Below are 23,937 nucleotides of genomic sequence, written 5' to 3' on the forward strand. Positions count from 1 at the left end.
CTTCCTGATAAAAAGAGACACACAAGTACACACTTTCCCTCCATGCTTTTGTATATCATCATTAATGAAGGTAATACTTGGTACTATAGTGGCCATATTGAGACCATGAGGGGGGGGGAAGGCAAAACAAACAAAACAGTATGCGCGTGTGCGTGCGCGCACACATACAGACTCCCTAAACCTGAGAGCTCTGATACTGTTGAGTAGCTGAACTAACTCTGGAAACTTTGGATGTCCTACTATATGAAAGAAGAAGTTTCAGTTGGATATTCTGTTACTTGCCACCTAAAGCATCTTGACTGAACCAGATGGGTCAAAAATGAAGACACTGAAAGCTGAAAGACAAATTAAGAGGCTAATATAACTGTCCAGTTGAGCAGTGATACAACACTGAACTACGGTGGGACGGAACAGGAAAAATGGAAAGTGAGGTCAAGAACAGAGCTGAGGCATTGTGGACACGATTCAACAGAATTTGTCAACTTACTAGTTATCCTCGGTGCCAGGTAATAGTAATTGTCAACAATTGAGCATTTCCCATGTTCCAGGCATTGTTCTAAGCACTTTACATGTAGTACTCATATAATCATTTCAACAGTTCTATAAAATACTGTGAATTGTCACCATGATTGAATTCTGTTTCAGTCATGCCTTGATTTGCCAAGTTGCAGTCCAGTAGCCTCTGCCATCCTAGTAGCTGAAAGCAGACGAGCTGCTTCTGACCCCTTGAGACAGCTGCTGGCTATATTGCTGCTTCCAACATTTTTTACTTCCTAACACACAGAGAAAATGACTATACTTTAAGGTACACACTAGGGTAAACTGAAGGGGACTTAGGGCATCTGTATGGGGCTTGGCAAAAGCCTTCATCATTCTTTCTCTTTATATTATATAATTATAAGAAAATAAAATTCAAAATATAAGGAAGATACTAAATACTGAACTTGTATAAACTTTCCAAAAAATAATGTCTTTAATTTTTAATGAGAAATTAGCATTTGCTTTTTATGAATATAGCTTTTTACAGCAGATTTTATGCTTCAAATAGCAATTCCTGATGAAGACTTTTGTAATAGTCAAGACTCTTTAATCATAGTCTCTTCAAATTCTTGATAGTCATCACTAACAATAAACTTTGTTCATACAGGTTAGTAATACCCACAAAGTAAAACATTTTTTGAAGCCACTTCAAATTTAATAATATTTGAGTCATACTTAAAGAATCTGACAGTACTTTTTCTTTCACTGACAATGGTCCTATTGAAATTCCTTGAGATTGTGTGACTGGATTTCAAATCTTTGGGAACTTTTTCAAACCAAATTATTTCAAAATAATAAAAATGCTTTAATTCATAGACCACTCACGCATAGTTACCAAGCACAGCCGACTTGGACACCTCTGAAAGGGCACGTCAGTCACGGAGGGAAGAATCCAATATGTGTGAAGATAGATTCAGTGCTGTACCTGCCAAGAACCTCACTGCCCCCCCCCGCCCCCTCTCCCCCCGCTGGAAATTGCGACTGGCTGTACTTTGGCCTGGAGCTCTGCTTCTTGCAGGGCCAGCTTCATGGGTGTGCGACCTAGACAGCCATACGGACCCCACCCTCCAAAGGACCCCATTCTTGGTTTCAGGCTCTGTTGTTGGCATCTTGAAATGATTTTTGGCCAAGTAGCGCTGCATTTTCACTTTCCACTGGGCCCTGCAAGTAACGTAGCTGGTGTTGGCATCTGGGGCACCTGGAACACAAACTCCTCCAGGAGCAGGCAGACTGTGCCTTTGCCCACAATGGGCAATGGCATGTGTTACCGCTGGCTGCTGAGCTGTGAAGCAACTTCTTAGCGTCTGTGTTTGGCCTCTTGACATGGAGCGTAACAATCTGGATATCATCAGGCTCACCAGGTTCAATGTTCACATGACCATGGGCTACACCTTCCCACCTTGTTCCACTCAGCCACCCTCCAGGGACCCTGATGAAGCTGCCGATGCTTCCGGCTGGAGGTGACTGGTCCAGAGGTTCTAGCTGCCCCGAGAACCGAGGCATCAATTATATCACTCAAGAGGCCATGGCATACCGTTTGGGCAGTCCGGTGTGGGATGGGTTCCTAGGCATGTTATGTTCTGGTGAGAAGATCTCTGTACCTGAAATAGGCCTACCAGGTCCTGGCCAATATTTTTCAATATGAAGAGTTAGTATTAAATTTTGAATACCCACTCAGTGTAAGAGAATGTAGATTTAAGTTATGATCACTGAATGTTATATGTAGGAAGGACCGAAGTGGAAGGGAGAGCTGGAAGGAAACATTCTGAATCCTTCCAGGCTCCTCCTCTGGCATGTGAGGGTTTAAAGCAGTTTCTCCTAACCATTTTGGAATTGGAATCGATATTACTTTTGGTTTGATGTCATATCAATGTTGGTCTCTCTATTAAAATGACACATATAGGGGCGCCTGGGTGGCTCAGTCCGTTAAGTGTCTGCCTTCGGCTCAGGTCATGATCCCAGGGTCCTGGGATCAAGCCCCACATCAGGCTCCCTGCTCGGCGGGAAGCCTGCTTCTCCCTCTCCCACTCCCCCTGCTTGTATTCCCTCTCTTGCTGTGTCTCTCTCTGTCAAATAAATAAATAAAATCTTTAAAAAAGAAAATAAAATGACACATATATATTAATATATAAGGATATATAAATGTGTCTATGTGTATATACATGTGTGTGTATATTATATATATATATATATATATATTTTTTTTTTTAATAAAATAAGCAAAAACAGTTCCAAGCCAGTGAGGACAGATACTCCCAGCACAGGGGAGGGCAGTTTCTGCCAAAACACTTTTCATGGAGCAACAGATGTGCTCAGATGAACTCTGGGGACTGGGGAGAAGCGGGGGGGGGGGGGGAAGAGGACTCAGCTGAGGCATAATTGGACCTGGCAAGGGTAGGGAAGAGGCCGTACACAGGCCTAAGATTTCTCACACAGAATACCAAATGAACTAATTGCTTTCTGCCCTGAGAGGCAAGGATCACAAGTATGCATCAATCTTAGAACAAGGTCATACAAACAGAATCCCAACAGATATCCTTAAGTAAATACTATTTTATACTATTTTACATAAATACATACACAACACTCCCCATTACACAGTTATACTGTTTCAGCAAGAATCGTGCACTGAGAACTTAGTAGATGTTAACGGCATGGAGTCCTTTCCTTGCTCTGTACCGTGTGTGGGTGTGTGTGCACACGTGCACGAGTGTGCGGCCATTAAGCGGTTCTTGTGGTGAAAGCACTCATCAGGTCTACGTGCAGTGGAAGAAAACTATAACTGCATCCTTGCTTCTTAATATTCTGATTTTCTGATCTAAGTAAGTGTTCCGGCATTTATAAAATGGCCTGGCCCTCTTGCTACCAATCAGTGGCTTTCCAAGGATGATGAGAAAACTGTAAAAGTGTGAAACCCAAGCAGCACCAAAATAACAGGAGTGGTTTTAGCAAGAGTCCACAAGATAAGGGAGGAGACAGGAGAAGGAAATACACCCTGGATGACTCTGTGTTTCTACGTTGCTAAAATGTTATGCTCTGCCTTATGGTATATTTGAACCTAACGAGGGCAGGAAGGGAGGACCTTCTGGACTTCACATTCACAAAGGCCTCACATACAGACTTGGGGCTCTATTTCTAAATGAGGCTACACACCTACTCACAGGTATACAAAGAGGATGGAAAGCTATCATTCAACTTGAATTTTTAAAATATACCACGAAGTTTGCAACTTGGCTTTGACCTTTCTTCATTTTTTTTAGTGTATTGGGAGCCTCCAATAATGGAAGTGGCTGGGCCTTCTCTCAACCTTGAAGAGGCGTGTGTGTGTCTTTTTATGTGTATTTGTCCTCCAGTGCACATTTTCATAACTGGATTGGATGTAACATGCTCAATTAATTAGGGAATACATTTTTATTACCAACACCACTATTGGTTATAATTTGATCTCTATAAGGAACTGGCCAACTAGGCAGATTAGTGTGAACTGGCTCATGACTGGAGCTGAACAAAGATGTTGTGCGCTCAACGCATCTGCTTTGCATATTTGTGCTTTGTTTATCATAAAACAGCTGATAATGATAAGGACGTGTAAGAAGCACAGTGTTAATGATAGTGTGAGTAGAGAGTGCAAACAAAAACCATGACTTCTGAGCAAAAGCTAGATGTAAATTAAACTCCGGATTTGTTCAGAGTTGAGGTTTTATAGCTATACATTTACGGCATTTAGAAAGACCTTTGGTGTTGAAATTCCTGCAAGAATAATTTCATCGCTTCAAGTGTGAAACTCCCCATTCACTGATCCCAACTCTTCCCACTGAAGCAGTTGCTTCATAATACTGTTTTTGCTGATGTGACCATTTTATTATGGAACAGTTGTGTGTATTACAAAACACATGAAGCTTATACAATGCAACATTTCCTAACACGCAGTACACGGATCACTTGTGGCTCAGGAGGTATCTGCAGATAGTATGAAGACAAACATTTTAATTTCAATGGTTGTAAGTTTCTTTTAATGTGTGCTTTCGATTTAGGGCAAATTTTCCAACTTGCCATTGATGGTAGAATGATGCACAGCTTCCTTTTAAGTGTAAGCTAGAAGGGGGTCAATTTATAGAAAAATACCAAATAAATAAGCGGTAGTCTGCAGGATAAAGCAAAAATTGTGAGAGTGCTCTGCAAATGACCCATGTTTTGGAAACAATGGGCTATGTAATAAAAAGAAAGAAGGTGTAGGCTTTGGGTTGAGTTTCTGACAGTGAGGATGGCCACACTGAGCCATCCTGGAGACCAGTGACACACACATGTAAGGCTGCTGCCTGATGCCCCAGGAGCGTGCTTTTCCACGTGACACTAATTGGCCCACACAGGAGTGAAACCATGACCCTTCCCTCATTAGCCACATGCTCAGACCAGCTGAGCTAGCTCGCTCTGGGTCACTGGGGTCCCATGTAGGAAATTACCATTCCAGTGCCCTGTGGTCCTCTCGTAACCCCAACTAATGAATGTCCCGTGGAGCCTAATGTCATTCCTGGGGGAGCACACTGCTCTCCCAGCAGTGGAGAGGTTGATGATATTCTGAAGTTTTAACCCAGGGAAAGCCAAATAAGAAAGCACAGAGAACTCAAGAAGCCGGAGAACAATCTTTCAAACACCTGTGTGCTAGAAAAAAGGATGACAACAGCATTCTGCTCTGTCCATCTGTTTGCCAGGGCAGGTCTCAGGACACAGAATGCAAGCACAGAGAAGTAAAGAATGCTAAGCATCTCACAGCAAGCTCATCACAGTATAAATGACATTAAGTGCTTGCTGTCTGGACCAAGCACTTTCTGACACCAACCTTGTGAGGTAGGGTTGATATAGGATAATCCCTACTTTAGAGATCAGGAAATTGAGGCTCCGAAGTAATTAGTGCAAGAGGCTACGATAGCGAGCTCCTCCCAGGATTGCTGTATTCTAGAAATTAACAAATTATCAAGTTGAAAGGAAATTCTACAAGGTGGACAGAGAGCTTGCCAAACATTTCTGCCTGTGCCCCCTTTTAGGTCTCAGGAGAAAGACTGTAAGCCTTCAAGTAATCTTTATTTTTCTGTAGCTTTAGCACATCCATAGTTTAGCCTTGACAAGAGTTTCCTTAATAAGATGAATATATAGTCAAGGCCAAGAGAACGCATTCTTTCCAAGTGTTGGAGAACACCGGAAGGAAAGGGACAGCAGACTTTCTAATGCATATTGAAGAGCTGGGAAAGACCACTACATCACCCCATCTCATCTGCTTTTTAACAAGGCTATTGGATCGATACCCCTTCCAGGGCCAAACTTACTGGTGGATGAAATACCTCCTGGTGCTCACTTGGCAGCCACTATTCCCAGAGCCACAGTGGGCCTGCTGCCCTGGGGGTGCCCACCACCCTCATCCTCTTTGGAAGCCATGAAGCCCTGTGTGTATGTTCACTTCCACCTAAATAACAGTATGAATCAGAAGGGACTAGAGAAACTTGAAGCAGATCACCAAACCATGTTTTAACTCAACCCTCTGGTTTCTGATTAATTGGAGGGGATGACTCAGCTTTGTCAGTTTCCTGGTCAATGCCTGAGAAATTTAATATTTTTAAGTTACAGCTGGCTAAAATAAACTCAAGAGTCAGCCAGACCTAGAGAGTATCCCAAATTTGCCATTGATTAGCAAAGAGATGCTGGCAAGTTACTTTCTGGTTTATGTGTGTGTGTGTGTGTGTGTGTGTGTGTGCGTGTGCGTGTTTTTAAGATTTTATTTGAGAGAGAGCACAAGCAGGGAAAAGGGTGAGGCAGACTCCCCACTGAGCAGGGAAGCCCAAAGCAGGGTGATCCCAGGACCTGAAGATCATGACCTGAGCTGAAGGCAGATGCTTAACGAACTGAGCCACCCAGGCGTCCCAAGTTACTTTGTTTTAGTTGCCTCACATATGTAAGAGGGATAAAATCTTTCTCTCTTGGTGGTTGTATTTAAATAAGGTAATGCATATGATATGCTTGGCACAGGGCTGAAATGCTCAAAAATGACAGTATTTATTGCCTGATCTGTCCTCTGCCCCTTCACATAGCATGATTTGAGTGAAATGTGGTTCAAGTTGCCATGGTCCAAAAAGCCATGAGATAGTTTTTAATTATAATCTTATCTTTAGTTATTCATTTGGAGACTTTACCTATTTATTATTTCACATTCTGTATTCCTCTTTACTATAGGCTTCTGAGAAATTATTTCTTGAGGTAGAGGGGACAAGGTCTTCTGAGGGCCTTGACGTTAAGTGCTATAGGAGACTTACTACCACTGCCCACCCAGCCCTTCTGCCCCCAGAGTCCAGCCTAAAACAATAGACTTTTCTGTGTCTACTATAAGTTTTCCTTTGACTCGGGAGCATATTTGCTTGGTCTCAGAGTGGAGACTCCATTCTGATCATGGAACCTTAAGACAGATGAAACCTTTCTTACAAGCGTGCTCCCAGGCATCAACATTGTGTGAAACTGACTTGTTTCCAAAAGTGAGAAAACTGCTAAGAAACAGGGGCATCAAGACCGTTTGCCCGGGGTACTCCTTAGCCAGCAACTGGGAAGAGGCTAGGTGGAGCTGACCAGATGCGGAGAAGAAACAAGGAACCCCATGACCTGAGACCGGTGACAGCCTCCTGAAACACGGGACGCTGGGCAAGCTCGCTGTTGACCATTCTTCTTCAAGCACATCCACTGGCTGATTGCCATCAGTCAGCTTTCCTAGGCTTCAAATTAGGCAAATCCAATATTGGGAAGAAACGTTTATATTACCACTTGGGTTGATTATAGCTTGTTTCTCCTTGATTATCTCGGTTCAGACTGGTGAGCTTTTAACGATGAATTGTGGCCATGACTGGAGATCCGGGAGACTCAAGTCTTTCTGGGGCCTCCAGTTTAGCAGTTCTCTTTAACCCACTGCCACCTAGCGGCAGCTGAGCAGACTGAGGAGCGCTCCACTTCTATTCAGGAAAGAACGTGGTGGGGCAATAAACTTGCCACTGGAATCCGGGAAGCTTAGGGAAAGATAATAGATATCTCTCATTCCACTGGCTTCCATCCCCCTGCCAATATTTAACTGTCACTGTATATTTTAAATGTCAAGCTAGCTGAGGGTCCTGCCTTTTTTTGATTAATGAGGACATTCTCATTTAATCAGAAGTCTTTGAGATACAAAACAAACAAGCAAGGGGGAAGAATTAGAGCATGTGGGTCTTGCCTCCCTTCCCTCCACTGTAGTGGTTAGAAATTTCTTGTATGTCGGCTAAGCCCAGCTTAATATATTCTTTGAAAGTGGGGAACTGGGTCTTGACGGTTAACTTGAGTTTTCCCTCTCTAAGTATCAGTGTGATTTTTGTCTACCTTACCCAGGTCACTCAGTTCTGGAAGCACACAGAGGAGATCAAGTAATCCATGTGGCAAATCTTGGAGCAGTTCAACTTCCTTGTACATGCACAGAGGGAAGCTGGTGACAAATTCAAATATTTCCGGAGCCATGTGAGGATCAATTAGTCAAATGTGGTCAAACCCTCAGAGGGAGCAGAGTGAAGGGTGATCTTAGCAGATCACGAAGAGAGGAGGTTAATGCCAGTGAGCTATTAGGTAGAATAAATTCACAGGGCAATTACCATTGCTTGGAGTTTAGAAGAGATAATTCACAATGTGGGCCAAGTTCCTTTTCTAAGCATGAGCTTCTGATAAACATGGAAGAACAAAGCCACACAAGGAGAGTTGATGTAGATATGTGTGCTTTGGTAAAGAAAAGGTACAAGGTTACTACAATGAGATGGCAGAAGGCTTGAAACGCATTAACTTTCTAGGTGTGTCTTCACTTGGTCATAGACTCCCATGCCTCCTCCCCTCCATCACCCCTCAAAATCAGCAGAGACAAAGCAGTCAGTACATTAATACAATCATATTTATTACAGATTCCAGACTCCCATATGACACACACCTAAAGCAGAACACGGCAAACTGACGTTACTAGCAGCAATCCTCCCTAAACATGAAGAATTTAGGTGAACTTCACAATTAGGAGTAATTTCAAGACAAGATTATAAGTTATGGTTTTTCTTTTAGCAGCTGGTATATGAATACTGAAACTAGAAATACAGAGAGTCGTCCAGGTTAGCCTTGTCTAAAAAAACATTAATAAGTCACGGTGCAGAGGGGTACCCCCAGGGTGGCCAAACAGAAGGCTAATGTCTTTAGATGTCAGTAGGAAATGAGCAAATCACTTTTCAAGACACGGCTCACTACCTGCGTTACTGTCAGGACAACAGAAAAAGACCTGGACAGCTGCCCTAGAATCTAGCTCACACATAATTCAGCCAGATAACCATTTCAATACTACCCCCTAAAACTGTTAAGACGTTTCCCCCCACAGCTCTAAAAACATAACATCAGACATAACATCAGACATTTGCTCCAAAGGACTAAAAATCAAAAGCAATTGCGATGTATTGGGAGTAGCTTTTATGGCTTTCCTGAGGGACAGTTGCCATCTTTTCAGAGTGTTTTTAAAGCAGTACTAAGTCTGGGAGCTTATCAAAATACTTTTCATTCTAAATAAATAAAAGACCAACTGAATGTCTCAGGTGTACTTATTTCTTTTCCCCCAGATCTCTGAACCATCCAAAGCCATTCCTTGACAGATAGCTTTCATTTTTATTAGAGGAGTGTAAGAGAACTTACAAACACTTGAAAAATACTCAAAACACTCAGAGTAAAAGAGGTGCAACGCTTCCTCAGAGCCCAGGAACCTGTGACAGGAACCCCAAAGGCTTATCTAAAATCCACCAACTCAATTTGCCAGAAAGTAGACCACCCACCTTTGCAACATAGGCCCAGATAAGATTTTCTTGCTTTATAATCACTAAGAAAAGCATCTGGGAGTTACTGCCCAGGAAAACATAGGCTGATGAAGAGAAGCTACTGAAAAGGGGTTGATTGTAGTCTATATCTGGCACAGGAAAAGAAAAATTAAAACAGTTGCTAAACCATTATATTTATACCATGATACTCTTAGGTGAACCTTGGCCTTCCCGTAGCAACCATTTCATTCATAAAAAATACATACAAATGGGAAAGCTTTGGGGCAGCACCAGTGACAGCTAGCTGTCTTTGAAGAATTTTAATTTTTCCTAACGACAAAAATTAAGAGAAAATGTAGAGAATCAATTCTATTTCATGAATTTGCCCATGTCAGTGGCTATGGGGATAGTGCAAATAGAAATACAAAACCCCTCAGCATCAAGTTAGGGTTCTATTTTTCTCTCAAGGGGTAAGTGGTATACCTAGACTTCTGTACACAGCTTCTGAAGATTAAAGGCAGCTCATAGTTCATGCCTCGACAATCTCTAAAGGTACTGCTGGATAATTTTACCACGAGGAGAGATGAAGCCCCTCCTGACCCACTAACAACTCAGAGCAAGGATTCTCATGCATCTAGACTTTAATGTGAATGGTTTCTCGGCTTTCTGACTTGATATGCACCATGCACAGAGAGCAAGGAACCTACTGGTCTAAAGCCATCTGCGAATGGTTTCTAGGCTTTCTGACTTGATATACACCATGCACAGACAGCAAGGAACCGACTGGTCTAAAGCCATCTGCGAATGGTTTCTCGGCTTTCTGACTTGATATGCACCATGCACAGAGAGCAAGGAACCGACTGGTCTAAAGCCATAGACACTGCTAATGCTGGCTAACCATCTCACAAACGGCCCGCCATCATAAGATGGTCTCTGAACGGAGCATAAATGCTTCCCAAGTACTAGAACAAACAACCTAAAGCGGAAGTTCTCCTGGTGGTAGAGGCATAGAATCACCTCTGTGTACAAAGAATGGCACATGAAATCATTCTGGGTGTGAAACCACATCTCCCGTTGCTCAGTGCTCCTGAGAAGACCTCGAGAAGTGCACAGGTACGCCCCATGAACTGTCTCGGAAACGGATTCCCATGTCTAGAGATTACTTGAAGAACCCAAATTGGATGTTCAAAAATAAGTCTTATTCCTACCAACTGTTCTAAGCCCACATCCCTGGAGAATACTAGAAACCAGTTTTGTTGCATTTCAGCTGTGTAGGGCCCCCCTCAAGTGAGCTCATGGGGGCCTCCAGAACTCTACCATTCTGGCTGTTACTTTCTCTTTTTCTTTCCTTCTCCTGAGGAAGACTTCAGTTATTTTCATAGCAACCTATTATAATGTTCTAGGTGATGACATATTTTGAGCAGCACATAGGTTATTAAAACCAATTTTTTCTTCCTTTTGAAAAATTTCTACAATAATAAAGAAAAGGCAATAATTTTAAAAACTGACTTCCCTAAAAAAGAATTGTCATACTTTGTACAAAACAGCATATTTACTAAGTAGTATTCTTCCTAGAATCACTGTCCAAACCAAACCAAACCAATAAATGGGGGCATATGGGCACATCAGACTGATCACATGAGTTTAAAATAATTTTCAGAGCCAGAATTATTAGATTGGACAGAAAAGTAGCAAACCAATCATTATCTGGACATATGAAAATTATATACAAACATGAAAATGCAGCATGTGTTTAAAATAAACCACGTCAGATTTAGTCAGGCACTAAAATGAATGGAAACTGATATATTCCTTTTGATACCAAACTTTTACTTTATTGGGAAAACCTGGTATCTATTGCAACTTCTAGCTGAGGGACAGAAGGGCAGACAGAGGAGGACATCTAACAGGAAAGACTGGTAAAGAGGTAGAGGCAGGGGTACCTGATGACTAAATAAGATAACTATTAATTGAGAAACTGAGATTTTAGACATAGATTAGATGAGCAGATTCCAAAGATAATTGCTTGACTTTTGTAACATGGAACCTCTCTAAATGTTTATTGTATCTGATATGGCTCTAACGAGGAATATTTACAATGCATTTTAAAATAAAAACAAGTAAATGAAACAAAACATCTTCCACAATTCCCCTTTGGGGATGTGTCATTTTTAGATGTGCATTGTCCCTTTGGTACTACCATACAAACCCCTTGAAAAGTTCAGGGGAAAGGGGAATTCCTTCTGACGATGAACAGAAAAGGGTTGGGGCTGGGATGTGAGGGAAGCAGCAAAGAAACGTTACTCTTCTTTTATTGAGGATATTCTTCTAAGAACTTCCATTGTCCTTTACGAGAAAGGAATGGATTATGGAAAACAATTCCTGAAGATATCACTGCCTTCTGAGGACAAGTTCATAATTATGACACCTACGGAGATGACTTTCACATGTAGCACCTACCTTGCTCATAAGACATAGAACTCTTACCGAGCTATGAAATATAGTTAGTAAAAGTTACTCATGGCACTTAAATATGTTTAGAGACATAAATTCTTTGTCTCAGTGCCCCTGTGAGGTAGGTGTCTGATGGGAAAACCTGAGGCACAGAGGGGTTAAGTCTGCTCTCCTTTCATTACATGACGAGCCAGTGGCCCAACTAGCAGAAGGACCAGGTGTCCTAACTCCCTTAACAATATTCACCCTGCTTCTCAGAAGGCTTACCTAAGTTACATAAAAATCACAGCAGGGGAATTTTTTTTTTCAAACATTTTAACTAGTTAGCTATTTTTTTTTTTTCTTAAGGATTTTATTTATTTGACAGAGACACAGCGAGAGAGGGAACACAAGCAGAGGGAGTGGGAGAGGGAGAAGCAGGCTTCCTGCTGAGCAGGGAGCCCGATGTGGGGCTCGATCTCAGGAACCTGGGATCATGACCCAGGCCGAAGGCAGACGCTCAACAACTGAGCCACCCAGGTGCCCTAGTTAGCAATTCCTATTCCCACTTTGAACATAAGTTATTCTAAAATAAAACCAAATATAAACAAAACAAAAAACCAATATTGCCTAACAGTCTGTGTCTAGATGTAGCCTATTCTGTACTAGCGACTGAAAAAGTATATAGTATGATTCAAGTAGAAGTATCAGAGGGTGCTACAGTGTTCTCATTACTCAAGCCAGGCTGTGAGTAAAGTGTCCCTTAGAGATGCCACCCAGCGTACTTTGTAAGAACCTCTTCGGCATGACACCAGGGAATAAAACTACCACTCCTGTTTCATGGAAATACCATTCTGAAAGTTAGTCTACACAGGCCAGCCCTAACTGGAAAGGGAACTCTCAACCATGTGATGCATACGTACTACTGAGTTCACGCAGAACTCTTTGAAGCCAGATACGAAGGTCATAGTCACCTGCCATAAAGCTCACGGAACAGTTCACACTACGTACAGAAGGGCAATACACTGGGTACATGCACTAGCACCATGCCACAGAAGTGAGAGAAGGACAAGAAGCCACCTCGTGAGCATCTTCTAGTCCCATCTGGCATGCCATTCTCAGAAGCTACCTCTGCTAAGTGGGGAAGACTGCTGAAGTCCTGTATCCCTTTAAATAATGAGAGGGGTAAAAACAGAATATTTGTTGTCAGTTGCTCTGAGCATACCAGCTATCCAAATTTTACTCTTTCATAAGTTGGTAGCTTTCTTAGTTTTATAGATATTCAAAGGTAATAAATTACATTTCTTGATCAAGAGAGAATGGTGTAGACCAAGATTCCAAGGTCAGTTACAAGTTGTGGGTACAAGACTACAGGGAAATTTATATTGCTACTCTTAGAATCAAATTCATGAGTACTTAGGGCACTAGCTTTTAGAAATGAAATTATTTTTTGAGGTGTTTTTTCCCTCCCACCCTTTTAGTTATCTGTGGGGTGAATTTAATTCATACCTTGACCCCTAATTCAAATGAAGATTTGATATTTGGTTTGAGTGTCTAAACTCGACCATGACACCAAATAAGATGCATGTTGTTTCCTCTGTACAGCTTTTGATTTGATATTAATGCAAATACCCACCCTCCTAAGGCCTGCGTCCCCTTGAGGGAGCTCATCTTCCAGAGGGCCGGAGCCTGGCTCTATGCTCTGCACATGCAGGACCAGAGGGAATCATTCCAACTCAGAGTTTCACTGGGATACTAGTATACAGCATAGCAGCAATTCATGCATTTTATTTCTAAAAACCAAAGCTCCAGGGAGGCCGAGCTGGTCACTGTGCAAGATGAACCAGCAGGACATTCTCGCCTCGAATGAAAATCTGATTTATGTGTCGAGTGAATACCTGCTGGTAATCCACTTTGGGCTTTCGCTTTTTCTTACGGGTCTGGCCCCTGGAAAGGGTGGTAGCCCTGGAAAAGGTGCCTCCCGCACTTGACCCTTCTGTCTGTGTAGTCCTCCCTGACATCTCTGACCTGGACTCCTCCCTTGCAGATGCCTGCAGGGAAGAAGGGACGGAGCGGGAGCGCCTGCGTGAGCCCCGGTCAGTATCTTCTCTTCCCCACACTGAAGCCACCTTCCAAGTAGATGTCTGGGAATATCTGGACAGAGTGGAGTCTTCAACTGCAGACTTAGAATCTGCTTCCTTTCTGGAGGTATCTTGAAGTTTTAGGCGATCAAACAGCTATAAGGAAAGCAATGATAAATATCAGCCTTCTCTTTGGCCTTCAACATCCCTCTTTCAATATAGAAAAAAACGCCAGATTGCTTAATTAGGTTTTATAGACTCCTTGCTGTGCAATTTTTAAAAAGTTAGTAATGAATCATCTGTGTGTAGCCATAATACAGATAAATCAATAATACCAAGAGAAAAGGCACCTGCTATAAAACGGAAAGACTTTTAAGGTTATAAGAGGTAACTTGTTGCTCAAATACTATGCAGGTCAAAAGCACAGACTCATTTGTGATTAGCTGAATGCATGAGAAGGGAGACTAATGAAGATCTTGGTCCAGGCATACATAGTGGACAGCAAATGAGCTCTCCCACTAGGAAAACCTGTTCACCAAGCTCAGTGATCTCCATTTCTAAGCTTGAAAGCATGCTGGGTACTCAGGAAGTCAGGGGAAACAGCCTACCCTAGTGAGAGTCAATGAAGAATCCCGCTCATACGCTTTGCCTAGAACAGGTTTTCGGTAGGTCTCATCCACATCGGTAAGTGCCTAGAAAAACAGCCCAAAGGAGAAAAAAATTTGGCAGAATTAAAAATATTATTTTTACAGCTTCCAGGAAAAAATTTAAAAAGCAGAATAAACATCTCATTTAGCAGAACTAAACTTAACAAGTGACTCCGCTCTTGGGCAGAAAAAAATGGTAATACCTGGCACCTCTGAGTAAGATTTCCAAGCTGCTACCACCATATAATATGGGTTTTGTCTATGGTAAGGGGCCTTTACAAATGCATGGTAGAGGTCCTTAAATTTCAGTGTGCATAAGTATCTAGGAAGCTTATTAAAATATAAATCCAAGGCTACTTCCTAGATATGCTGACTCAGTAGGTCTGGGATAAAGCCCAGGAATTTTCTCTTTTAACCAGAAACTCCATGATTGTGATGTAGGGTGCCGCTAGGCCGCACTTTGAGGAAACACTATTCTACTGCTTCTTTTCCTTCCTCAGTTTCTAGGTCTTATGACAGCAATGAACTGGTATTAACAACCAGGGTTACATACAGAATTGTTGAATTTTTGTCTCTCAGAGATAAACCTCATAGGACAGCTATTTAGGATCAAATGACATCATGTATGAGAAATCAATTTGAAAAGTATAACTCACCCTACAAATATAAGCTGACAGGATTATTATCATGACCATCATATCAAAGATGTTCTCTTAAATACTATTCCTTCAAAGGGAAAATTGTAACAGTAAAGTACTTTCCCCTACATTTTAGATATAAGAAAAGTGGGCTTCAGAGAAATTATCTTGCCTAGAGTAACACAACTACCAAGTGGTAAAGCTAGGATTCAAATCCAGGTCTTCTGATTGCACAGTGGTTGAAAACATGATTTTAGGAGTCAGAAAGACCTGGAATAAAGTTCTAGGACCTCCACTTACTAACAGGGTAATTTGGGCCAATCATTCAGTATCTCTAGCCTCAATTTCTTCATTTGTAAAATGGAACAGTAGTAAACCTCATTCATTGAGATAAACCCTTAGTACACTATCCAGCAAATGCTAAGTGCTTAATAAATGGCAGCAACTACTATACTCATCTAGGAGAATGCATGGATGAAGATAAAACGCAGGAAAAAGAAAAGTTGGAGATGGAAGACCATATGAAAAAGAAACAGCAGAAAGCCTGGTGTTCCTATTTTAACTGCCCCATATTGTGTTGTGCTATAATGTCTCTTCACTCCTACAAATATCTAGTAAGCAGACAGTAAGCCTCTAGGAGAGTGGGGGCGCATTCCCTTCATAAGGAAAACCATGTAAAGTACCTTGCTTATTAGTATGCCTGCTTCCCCTCTATCTTCATCTATCTTCCCAAAACTGTAGCGTGAAAGTTCCTTTCTGAAATTTCTGTACCTGGCACTGGTAAAGTACCAGCCAAAGTGGAAAATCAGTAAATATTTTGAAATGAATGAAAGAATGGTCAGTAGGAAATTGATATAAAATTACTAAACAGCTGAAAAAAATAATTATTCCTTAAGGCTGGGTTTCTTAACCATAGCACTAATGACATTTTGGACCAGATACTTCTTTGTTGTTGGGGGGGCTATCTTGTGTATTGTAGGATGTGCAGCAACTCCTCTGGCCTCTACCCATTAGATACCAATAATACCCCATGCCACAATTGTGACAATTAAAAAAATGTCCCCAGACATTGCCAATTGTCCCTAGGAAGGAGAGAAGGGCAAAATTACCCTGGTTGAAAGCCAATGCTTTAAAGAAAAGGAAGCAACAGAAAGTTCTCTTTTGTTGTTGGCCAAGAGAATGCAAAAATTCTAGTTCTTCTGGGAAGTTATTCTATAGGTTTTCCTAAATAAGGTTACTCAGGTCATTTAGACATATAAAAGATTAATCCCTAGGAGGTTCTCCAACCCCTTGAGAAGGGCTTAATTACCATATTCCAGAACTTGTCAAATGCGACGAGGAAGCCTGTACAGACACCCCGAAGACCCTTGAAAGTGCGGATGTGAACATTCACCTTCACTCCCTCCCGGATACAACGATGGAGCTCACCCAGAGGGCTGCCTTCATGCACTGAAACAAGACAAGAACAGTAAGCATAGCATGAACATCTGCTCTCATTCCCAGAATTAACAACCAAGACCACCCAACCATCTCCAGCAACTTTAGGCAACATGGTGCAGTGGCAACCTCACTATGCAAACAGGAAGGCCCAATGGGCAACATAACAAGTACAGGCAGCAGACACTGAAATAAGGCAAGATTCCACCAGGATGGAGATAAAGTCTACATTTGGCTATCACCCAGATGTTTCACTACTCGAATAGCCTGTGTTCTATGATGTCATTGACACTAAGATGCACCATTATTTACAAATGTTTTTTTGGGGAAAACCCCACATTAAATGTACACATCAGCAGCAAAATTCTTCTCAGTTCTGTATCTGGGTAAGATAACTTTTTTTTTTTTAAGATTATTTATTTATTTGTCAGAGAGAGAGAGACCATGCACGCAAAAGCCAGGGAAGTGGCAGGCAGAGGGAGAGGCAGGCTCCCTGCTGAGCAAGGAGCCCGATGTGGGGCTCAATCCCAGGACTCCGGGATCATGACCTGGGCCAAAGGCAGAAGCTTAACCGACTGAGCCACCCAGGTGTCCCAAGACAAGTTTTTTAAGGGTAATTCTCATGAGCCACATATCCAGCTTGACTCTTTACCAAAAAAACCCAAAACCAAACAACTTGTTCATATGTTTAAAGGAAACAAACCATGTAACACACCTGCCCTTAAATATGTGCAGTCCTCTAAGAGAGAATGAACTTTTGGCCACCCATCTGAAGACCCTCCATGCCTAAGCTCTCTGGAGCCGATGGATTCCAATGTACATCATCTTTACACCAGGAGGAAGAGACCTGGTTGCATTCCAAGCCTGGCTGATACAAAGGCACCTGCTAGGCATTAGGCTCCTATGAGATTGCTGATAAGCATCACATAAAAAGAATAGGACAATTCATGGGAAGAATGCTGGGACTATAAACTGCAGCTTTTACTATGATGGATTCTTTTTTTCAGAGCTTGGGAAGAGGGGTGAATTTTACTTTTATGACTTCACGTAAACTTAGCCTTCACAATATGGTGGCTCTACTATATAAAACCTTCCAAAAGAAAACCACATGTGCACACACACACTCTTACACTCACACTCACACATACACAGTCTCAGTCTTTCCCTCCCAAGTTTGCAAGGCAAAAGTCTCTGGAGATTGATTATTGCCATCAATAGTAAACACACAAAAAAAATCTGTTTTGTTTCTAGTGGCATGAAAGACAACAACAGTCCTGCACTTCAGTTTGGATAACTAAGCAGGTTACTCTTGACCTCCTTATCCCTCACTCACAGATCAGCTTATAAATGATGGCAGTGATAAATTAATAAAAGAAAATACTCTTTGAAGAAAGTAACTTAGCAGATGAGAAGTAGGAGTTTATGTCAGATTGAAAATTTAGCAAGAAGGCACAGTTGAAGGCAGGGTGGCAGAAACAGAGGCCTTGGAAAGGAACATAAGCACCTTGGTCTGATCTTCATCATCTATCCTTGCTCTAGCAATAGCATATTTTGAAATACTTTGAATGTTTGAGTAACTTTTTCTCCACAAGTCTGAGTTTCCTTATTCATAAAATGAGGTTAGACTAGTTATCTTCTAGATTCATTTTAGGAGTAAGTCTTTATAATTCAATTTCTTAGAAACTGATCATACTGCCTGAATCAGTTTCTTTGCCTATACACATTCCCTGCTTCCCCTCACCCCTGCATGTATTTCCACCAACAGTGGAAAGACCATTCTTTTCTTAAACACCATTCTTTTTCTAACTTGTAAATAAACAGAGGTACTACTTCACCCCCTGAACCCCCAAACCAGAGAGAAACCACAAACATACACCTTAACAACAGTTTTCTTATTCTGGTTAAACAAATGATAAACTCGGGTCTTTCAACTCTCATATCTGTACTTTTCTTTTTTTTTTCTTCCAAAGATTTGATAAGGTGTAATTCCAGGGATCACTTCACTCCTTGTGTGATCAAAAATATAACACTAGCACCACCTATCACAGCAAACTGCCAAGGCAAAAATGAGCTCCACATTCTGAATCAGAATGCACATTCTGATCTCTTTCCAGCAGTCTGTATAACAAACTCCAAATGGATATATGAGCCAGTCTTCTAAAATTTAATACAACAAAAAAACATATGCCTTATCTTTGAAGATTGTTATTCTTCCAGATCTCCTTCTCCATTGCCACTATTCTTAGGCCCCAACCTTCCAAAGCCAGGTCATTCTTAACTCCATTCTTCTCCCTACTGGTAGCCACACTAAGCTCAGACAACAGATTCTCAATAACTAAGACATACCCTTTCCTTTCTCCTTCTCCAATCAATAATATAGTCCAGAGCCTTATCAGATGATTGGCTTATTATCTGTCTAGTCTAGTCTCCCAGTTCCCCTCACATCATCCCTGACACCATCATTATCACCAATTACTGAGCGCTCGGTATGAGCCAGGCCTTGCGTTAAGTTTAACTTTATGCATGTTATTTTATTTAATCCTCACAACTTTAACACACAGGTACTATTATTTTGCCCCACTTTACAGATGAGGAAAATAAGGCTCAGAAATGTTTATTTAAATAATTTCTCAAGGTTATTTACCTAGTAAACAGCTGAGCCAACACCCAATACAGGCAGGGTATATATACATCCTGACCTGGAGCTTTTAATTATGACAGTCTAAAACAATAACCACAACAATAATCTAAAACAATCGCAGTGACATTTAACATTCATTGAGAATTTCCCTACATGTAAGAGCTTTGAATGGGTTAACTAACTTAAACTTAACAGCTATAGGTAGATACTATTACTGTCCTCACTTTACAGATGAGGAAACTGAGGTTTCCCAAAGAGTTTAAGTGACTTGCCTACTGTAAAACAGCTAGAAAGTGCAGGAGCCAGTGTTCAAAACTAAAAAAGCCAGCAGTCAAACTCTTGAGTCTGTGGTCTATACCTCCTCAAATACACTTTACCACTAGAAAGTAAGTTATTAGAAAGGTTGCCCTAAAAGTTTTTTCGCTTAAGAATATACACGATAGGGTGCCTGGGTGGCTCAGCTGGTTAAGCGACTGCCTTCGGCTCAGGTCATGATCCTGGAGTCCCGGGATCGAGTCCCGCATCGGGCTCCCTGCTCGGCAGGGAGTCTGCTTCTCCCTCTGACCCTCCCCCCTCTCATGCTCTCTCTATCTCATTCTCTCTCTCAAATAAATAAATAAAATCTTTAAAAAAAAAAAAAAGAATATACACGATGGTTCCCACTATCTATCATAACAAAGTCAAAGAGAAACTCTTTGGTCTTCAAAGTGTTTTTAACAAATCCTTCTCTGGACCCAAATTCAGTTCTCATTGCTCTAGACACACACCTTTCTGCCTCACTTATGTGGCACCCTCCACCCACCAAAAGAAGCAAGCAAAGAAAAATGAGAATTTAGAATGTACTCCCCTCTTTCCTTACCTGAGATTAGCATAATGGCCCTGGCACACAGCCCTGGAGTTGGACAACCCAGCATTAAGTCTCAGATGCAAACTAACAAGCTATGTGATCCTGGGCAAGTAGTTAAGCTCAGCGGACCTCATTTATAAAGTAGTATCTAAAGGTAAAATAAGATATAATGCGTCTAAAGGGCTTGGCAAGTGCACAGCACTTACCAGCTAAATAACAGTAGCCACAATTAGCAACAATAAAATTGTCTCTTGACCTAAAAAGGGGCATGAGAGAACTTTCTGAGGTGATGATTTGTTCTGTATCTTGATTGTGGTGGTAATTTCACAACTATACATTTGTCAAAACTCACTTTAAAAGGGTGAATTTTGTTATGTGCAAATTATACCTCAATATTGCCTATTAAATAATTACTGTTATCCTCAACCATGCACTTCCTTAAATTAACTTTGAGACCTGAAGCCAATCTCTTCCAGGAACTCTTTCTGAATAAATTTAATCTTCACCCTTGCTTCTGTACTTTTCTTGCTTTCTTCCTTTTTGTTTTTTAAAGATTCATTTATTTATTTTAGAGAGAGAGACAGAGAGTGTGCATGAGCAGGGGGAAGGGCAGAGGGAGAGAGAGGGAGAGCAGCAGATTCCCTGCTGAGTGGGGAGCCCAAGGCAGGACTCAGGCTGAATCGCACAACTCTGAGATCATGACCTGAGCCTAAATCAAGAGTTGGACACTCAACTAACTGAGCCACCCAGACACCCCTGTACTCTTCTTGCTTTCTGAAGCTCATCAGTTCTCTGTGATGTCTACCCATCTCTATCATGTACACTCAACTGTTTCTAGTGATGTGATTAAAATTTTCAGTGCCTATGGCACATTCTAAGATCTTGATTCCAGGCATATATTTAATCATGGGAAATCAACAAAGCTGGTTTTCATGCTCTGTCATACCAATATAGCAGAGTGCTCCATAGGTAAAGCTAAAACCACTCCCACATAGAAATATGTCTTTCCCTTGACAATCTCTGTAGCAAAGCAACAACTGGCAAAATGGAAATAAATGTTACAATCTGACACTTGAAGTGCATTTCCAAGATCTGATAGTGGCAATAAGGTCCCCCAAACTGCTCTTATTTTAGGAACATGCATACTTTATCTTTGTGTTACTGTTGGGCAAGCAAGCTGGGGTGCACCCTAGCTTTGGCAAGAAGGCTCTGGCACTGTGTGTCACAGTAAATGATCTGACAAAGATACATCTAACAGCACACAGCTTTTCAGGATGTTTCTCTCTTAATAAACACGTCTAGGAATGAAACAAAATATTCCCTTGCTTCACACAACCCTCTATTCTAAAAGCAGTGATTTAATAATGTTACAGTTTAGCTATCAGGATACAGATGCTTTGAATGGCTAACTAGGTCATTGTGTTCACTGGCAGATGTCAGAAATGTTTGCCAGATGACAAAAGACATAACCCTGGGCTGTTTTTATTCCATTTGTTTAAGACCTAACTCCCACATTAGGGGAGTAAACCTTCCCTGTTTACAGCTTTACTCTAAGGATCTATTAGGAGGCTCCAAGAGATTCCCTTGTGTCATTTACACCTTCAGAACTTAAAATAACCTGTGCATATGGTAATGTGAGCCTGACAGACACACTCCTGCACCCATCCTGGCAGAGTGGCTGTGAAACTGTCTGGGTTTTAGTGGCATTTGTCCCTGCTACATTCCAGCACTTGTGACTTGGTAATGCAAACATATGTGTATCAAGACCCAGTAGCCCTTCTCCTATAAGCACCCTGGAAGGAGCTGTCACTTAATGTGCAGGGGTTATGCGATTATGTTCCCTGTTCTAACTGAACAGATAGATCTCCCCACACTCCGTCCCATCATCCCCAATCCCACTAACCAAACACTCTCCTTTCCTTAATACTGGTTGTGCCCCTCCCCTCTGGCTGTGGTCCCTAAGACCTCTCATCAACTCCGCAGATCCTCCCTGTAATGCCCCGTTTCCGGGCCCCACCACCTCTCCAGATCCCCATCACACCCGCAGACCCTCGTTGCAGGGAACTCATCACCTCTGTAGCCACTTCCACGGACCCAGTTACCTCCGCGGACCTACACCCGTTACCCACGCAGACCCTTCCCGTGGCTCCTTATTACCTCTACAGCCTTAGCACTCTCAACCCCCACCTCCCCGCTCATGCAGACCTTTGATTACTCCAGAAGACCCTCCCCACGCCCCCATTAGCCACATGACTCAAGCAGAACCTCCTCACGGTGGCGGATTAGCTCCGCAACCTTCACCAAGACCCTTCCCCTAATGCGTGTGGACCTGCGCCAAGCCCCTACCACCCTGCAAACACCCCGTGGGCCACCACCTTCCGGGCAGCCGGCTGGGCCCTCGTCCCCCCCACCGCCCCGCCCCGTCCGCCCCCGCAGGACTCACAGGGCATTCGCGTGAGCACGTTGCGCGGCGCCTTCCTGCTCCGGCCCGGACCCCGCCGGCGCGTCCCAGCGGCCCCGTCCCCTTCCTCCTTGGCCACCATGAGGCGACGGAGGCGCTGGATGCGCTCGGGGTCTGGAGCGGGGGCGTCCTGGCGGCGACGGGTTCTGGCCGAGAGCCCGGCAGCGGCGGCGGGGACCCTTGAGCCCGCGGCCGCGCCCCGCGCCCGCCCGCGCCCGCCGCCCCGGACCCCGGTCCTGAGGAAGCTTTCGTACTCGGCCAGGTTGTTGAAGCAGGGTGCGTTGGGGTAGGGGATGGGCGGCAGGCGGGGCGCGTACAGGGCCAGCAGAGGGTCGAAGCTGTCAGAGCTGACATCCAGCCGCGGGCTGGGCGGGCGCGCGGGGCTCCCGGCGAGAGCCGACCTCGCCCCCCGCTCCCGCTCCTCCATGTTTGAAAGGCCCGCAAGCCGAGGCCGATGGGAAGAAGGAGCGGAGCCGCCAGAGGGCGGCACTGCGCAGCCGCGGCCTGGGGTTGCACTGCGCCGGCGCGACCGCCGGAGGGCAGCATCTGTCCGCGCTCAGCCCCGCCGGCCCGCCACAGCGCTCGGATAACAGATTAATCTGTTTGAACGCAGTTTCCCCGTGTATATCATTATCACTTAGGGTGTTTGTTAATACTCCAGATTCCCCGGGGGTGGATCTTGGAATCGGCATTTTAACAAGCCTCCCTAGGCGTTTTTCTGCTCTCAAACTGCAATATACTCCTAGCTTGAGCTGATGGGAAGAGGCTGGAAGAGGGCAGTCCCAATCTGCTTTCATGCCGAGTCTCACTGGGGGTTAGCCTACCTGGGCTCAAATTATTTCGCTTCTTTGGGTCATTATCACCTGAAATGTGATAGAAATAGTACCTAACCTACATAATTCTCCTAAGAATGAAGAGATACTGCATAGAGAGCATTTAAATGCTCTATGTTAGCTAGTTAGTATTGGTTAAGTAGACAATGAAGGATGGTTGGATCCCAGTCCTGCATTTCCGACACCCTATGCAAAAAGTAATTTGCATTAACACCAGAGCGACCTTAGTATTAAAGAAAATTCACTGTATCACTGATTTTCCGAGCACTACTTAGGCAAGTGGAGGAAACTAGGAAACAGCTCTTGGAAGCCAGGATGAAGAAGATTTACAAGACCTGGTTGTACCACTAATTTTTTAAGATGCTGAACATAGGATGTTCAGCAAAACATTTTTGCTTTTTGATATTAAAATGAAAGTCTATACAGAAGGCCAGATATTATCCCCTAATCCAGCACAGCCAAGATGTTTCCAGTTACCTACAAGTCACACAAATCACCTTCCTGCCACCACTCTCCTGAACTATCAACTAGTGTTAATT

The 23,937-nt window shown here is 42.8% G+C and overlaps 1 protein-coding gene across 1 annotated transcript; it reads right to left on the reverse strand.

Annotated features, from left to right (window-relative positions):
- Positions 1 to 13,414: 13,414 nt before the first annotated feature.
- On the reverse strand, positions 13,415 to 22,992 carry LSM11 (LSM11, U7 small nuclear RNA associated). The gene is made up of 4 exons (XM_021697685.1): positions 22,548 to 22,992; positions 16,489 to 16,628; positions 14,503 to 14,586; positions 13,415 to 14,050 (listed from the first exon to the last, which is right to left on the reverse strand). The coding sequence occupies exons 1-4, from the start codon at positions 22,990 to 22,992 to the stop codon at positions 13,640 to 13,642; spliced, it is 1,080 nt and encodes a 359-aa protein (XP_021553360.1). The 3' UTR covers positions 13,415 to 13,639.
- Positions 22,993 to 23,937: the final 945 nt, after the last annotated feature.

This window comes from Neomonachus schauinslandi, chromosome 7, assembly GCF_002201575.2.
Source record: "Neomonachus schauinslandi chromosome 7, ASM220157v2, whole genome shotgun sequence".
Lineage (NCBI taxonomy): Eukaryota > Metazoa > Chordata > Mammalia > Carnivora > Phocidae > Neomonachus > Neomonachus schauinslandi.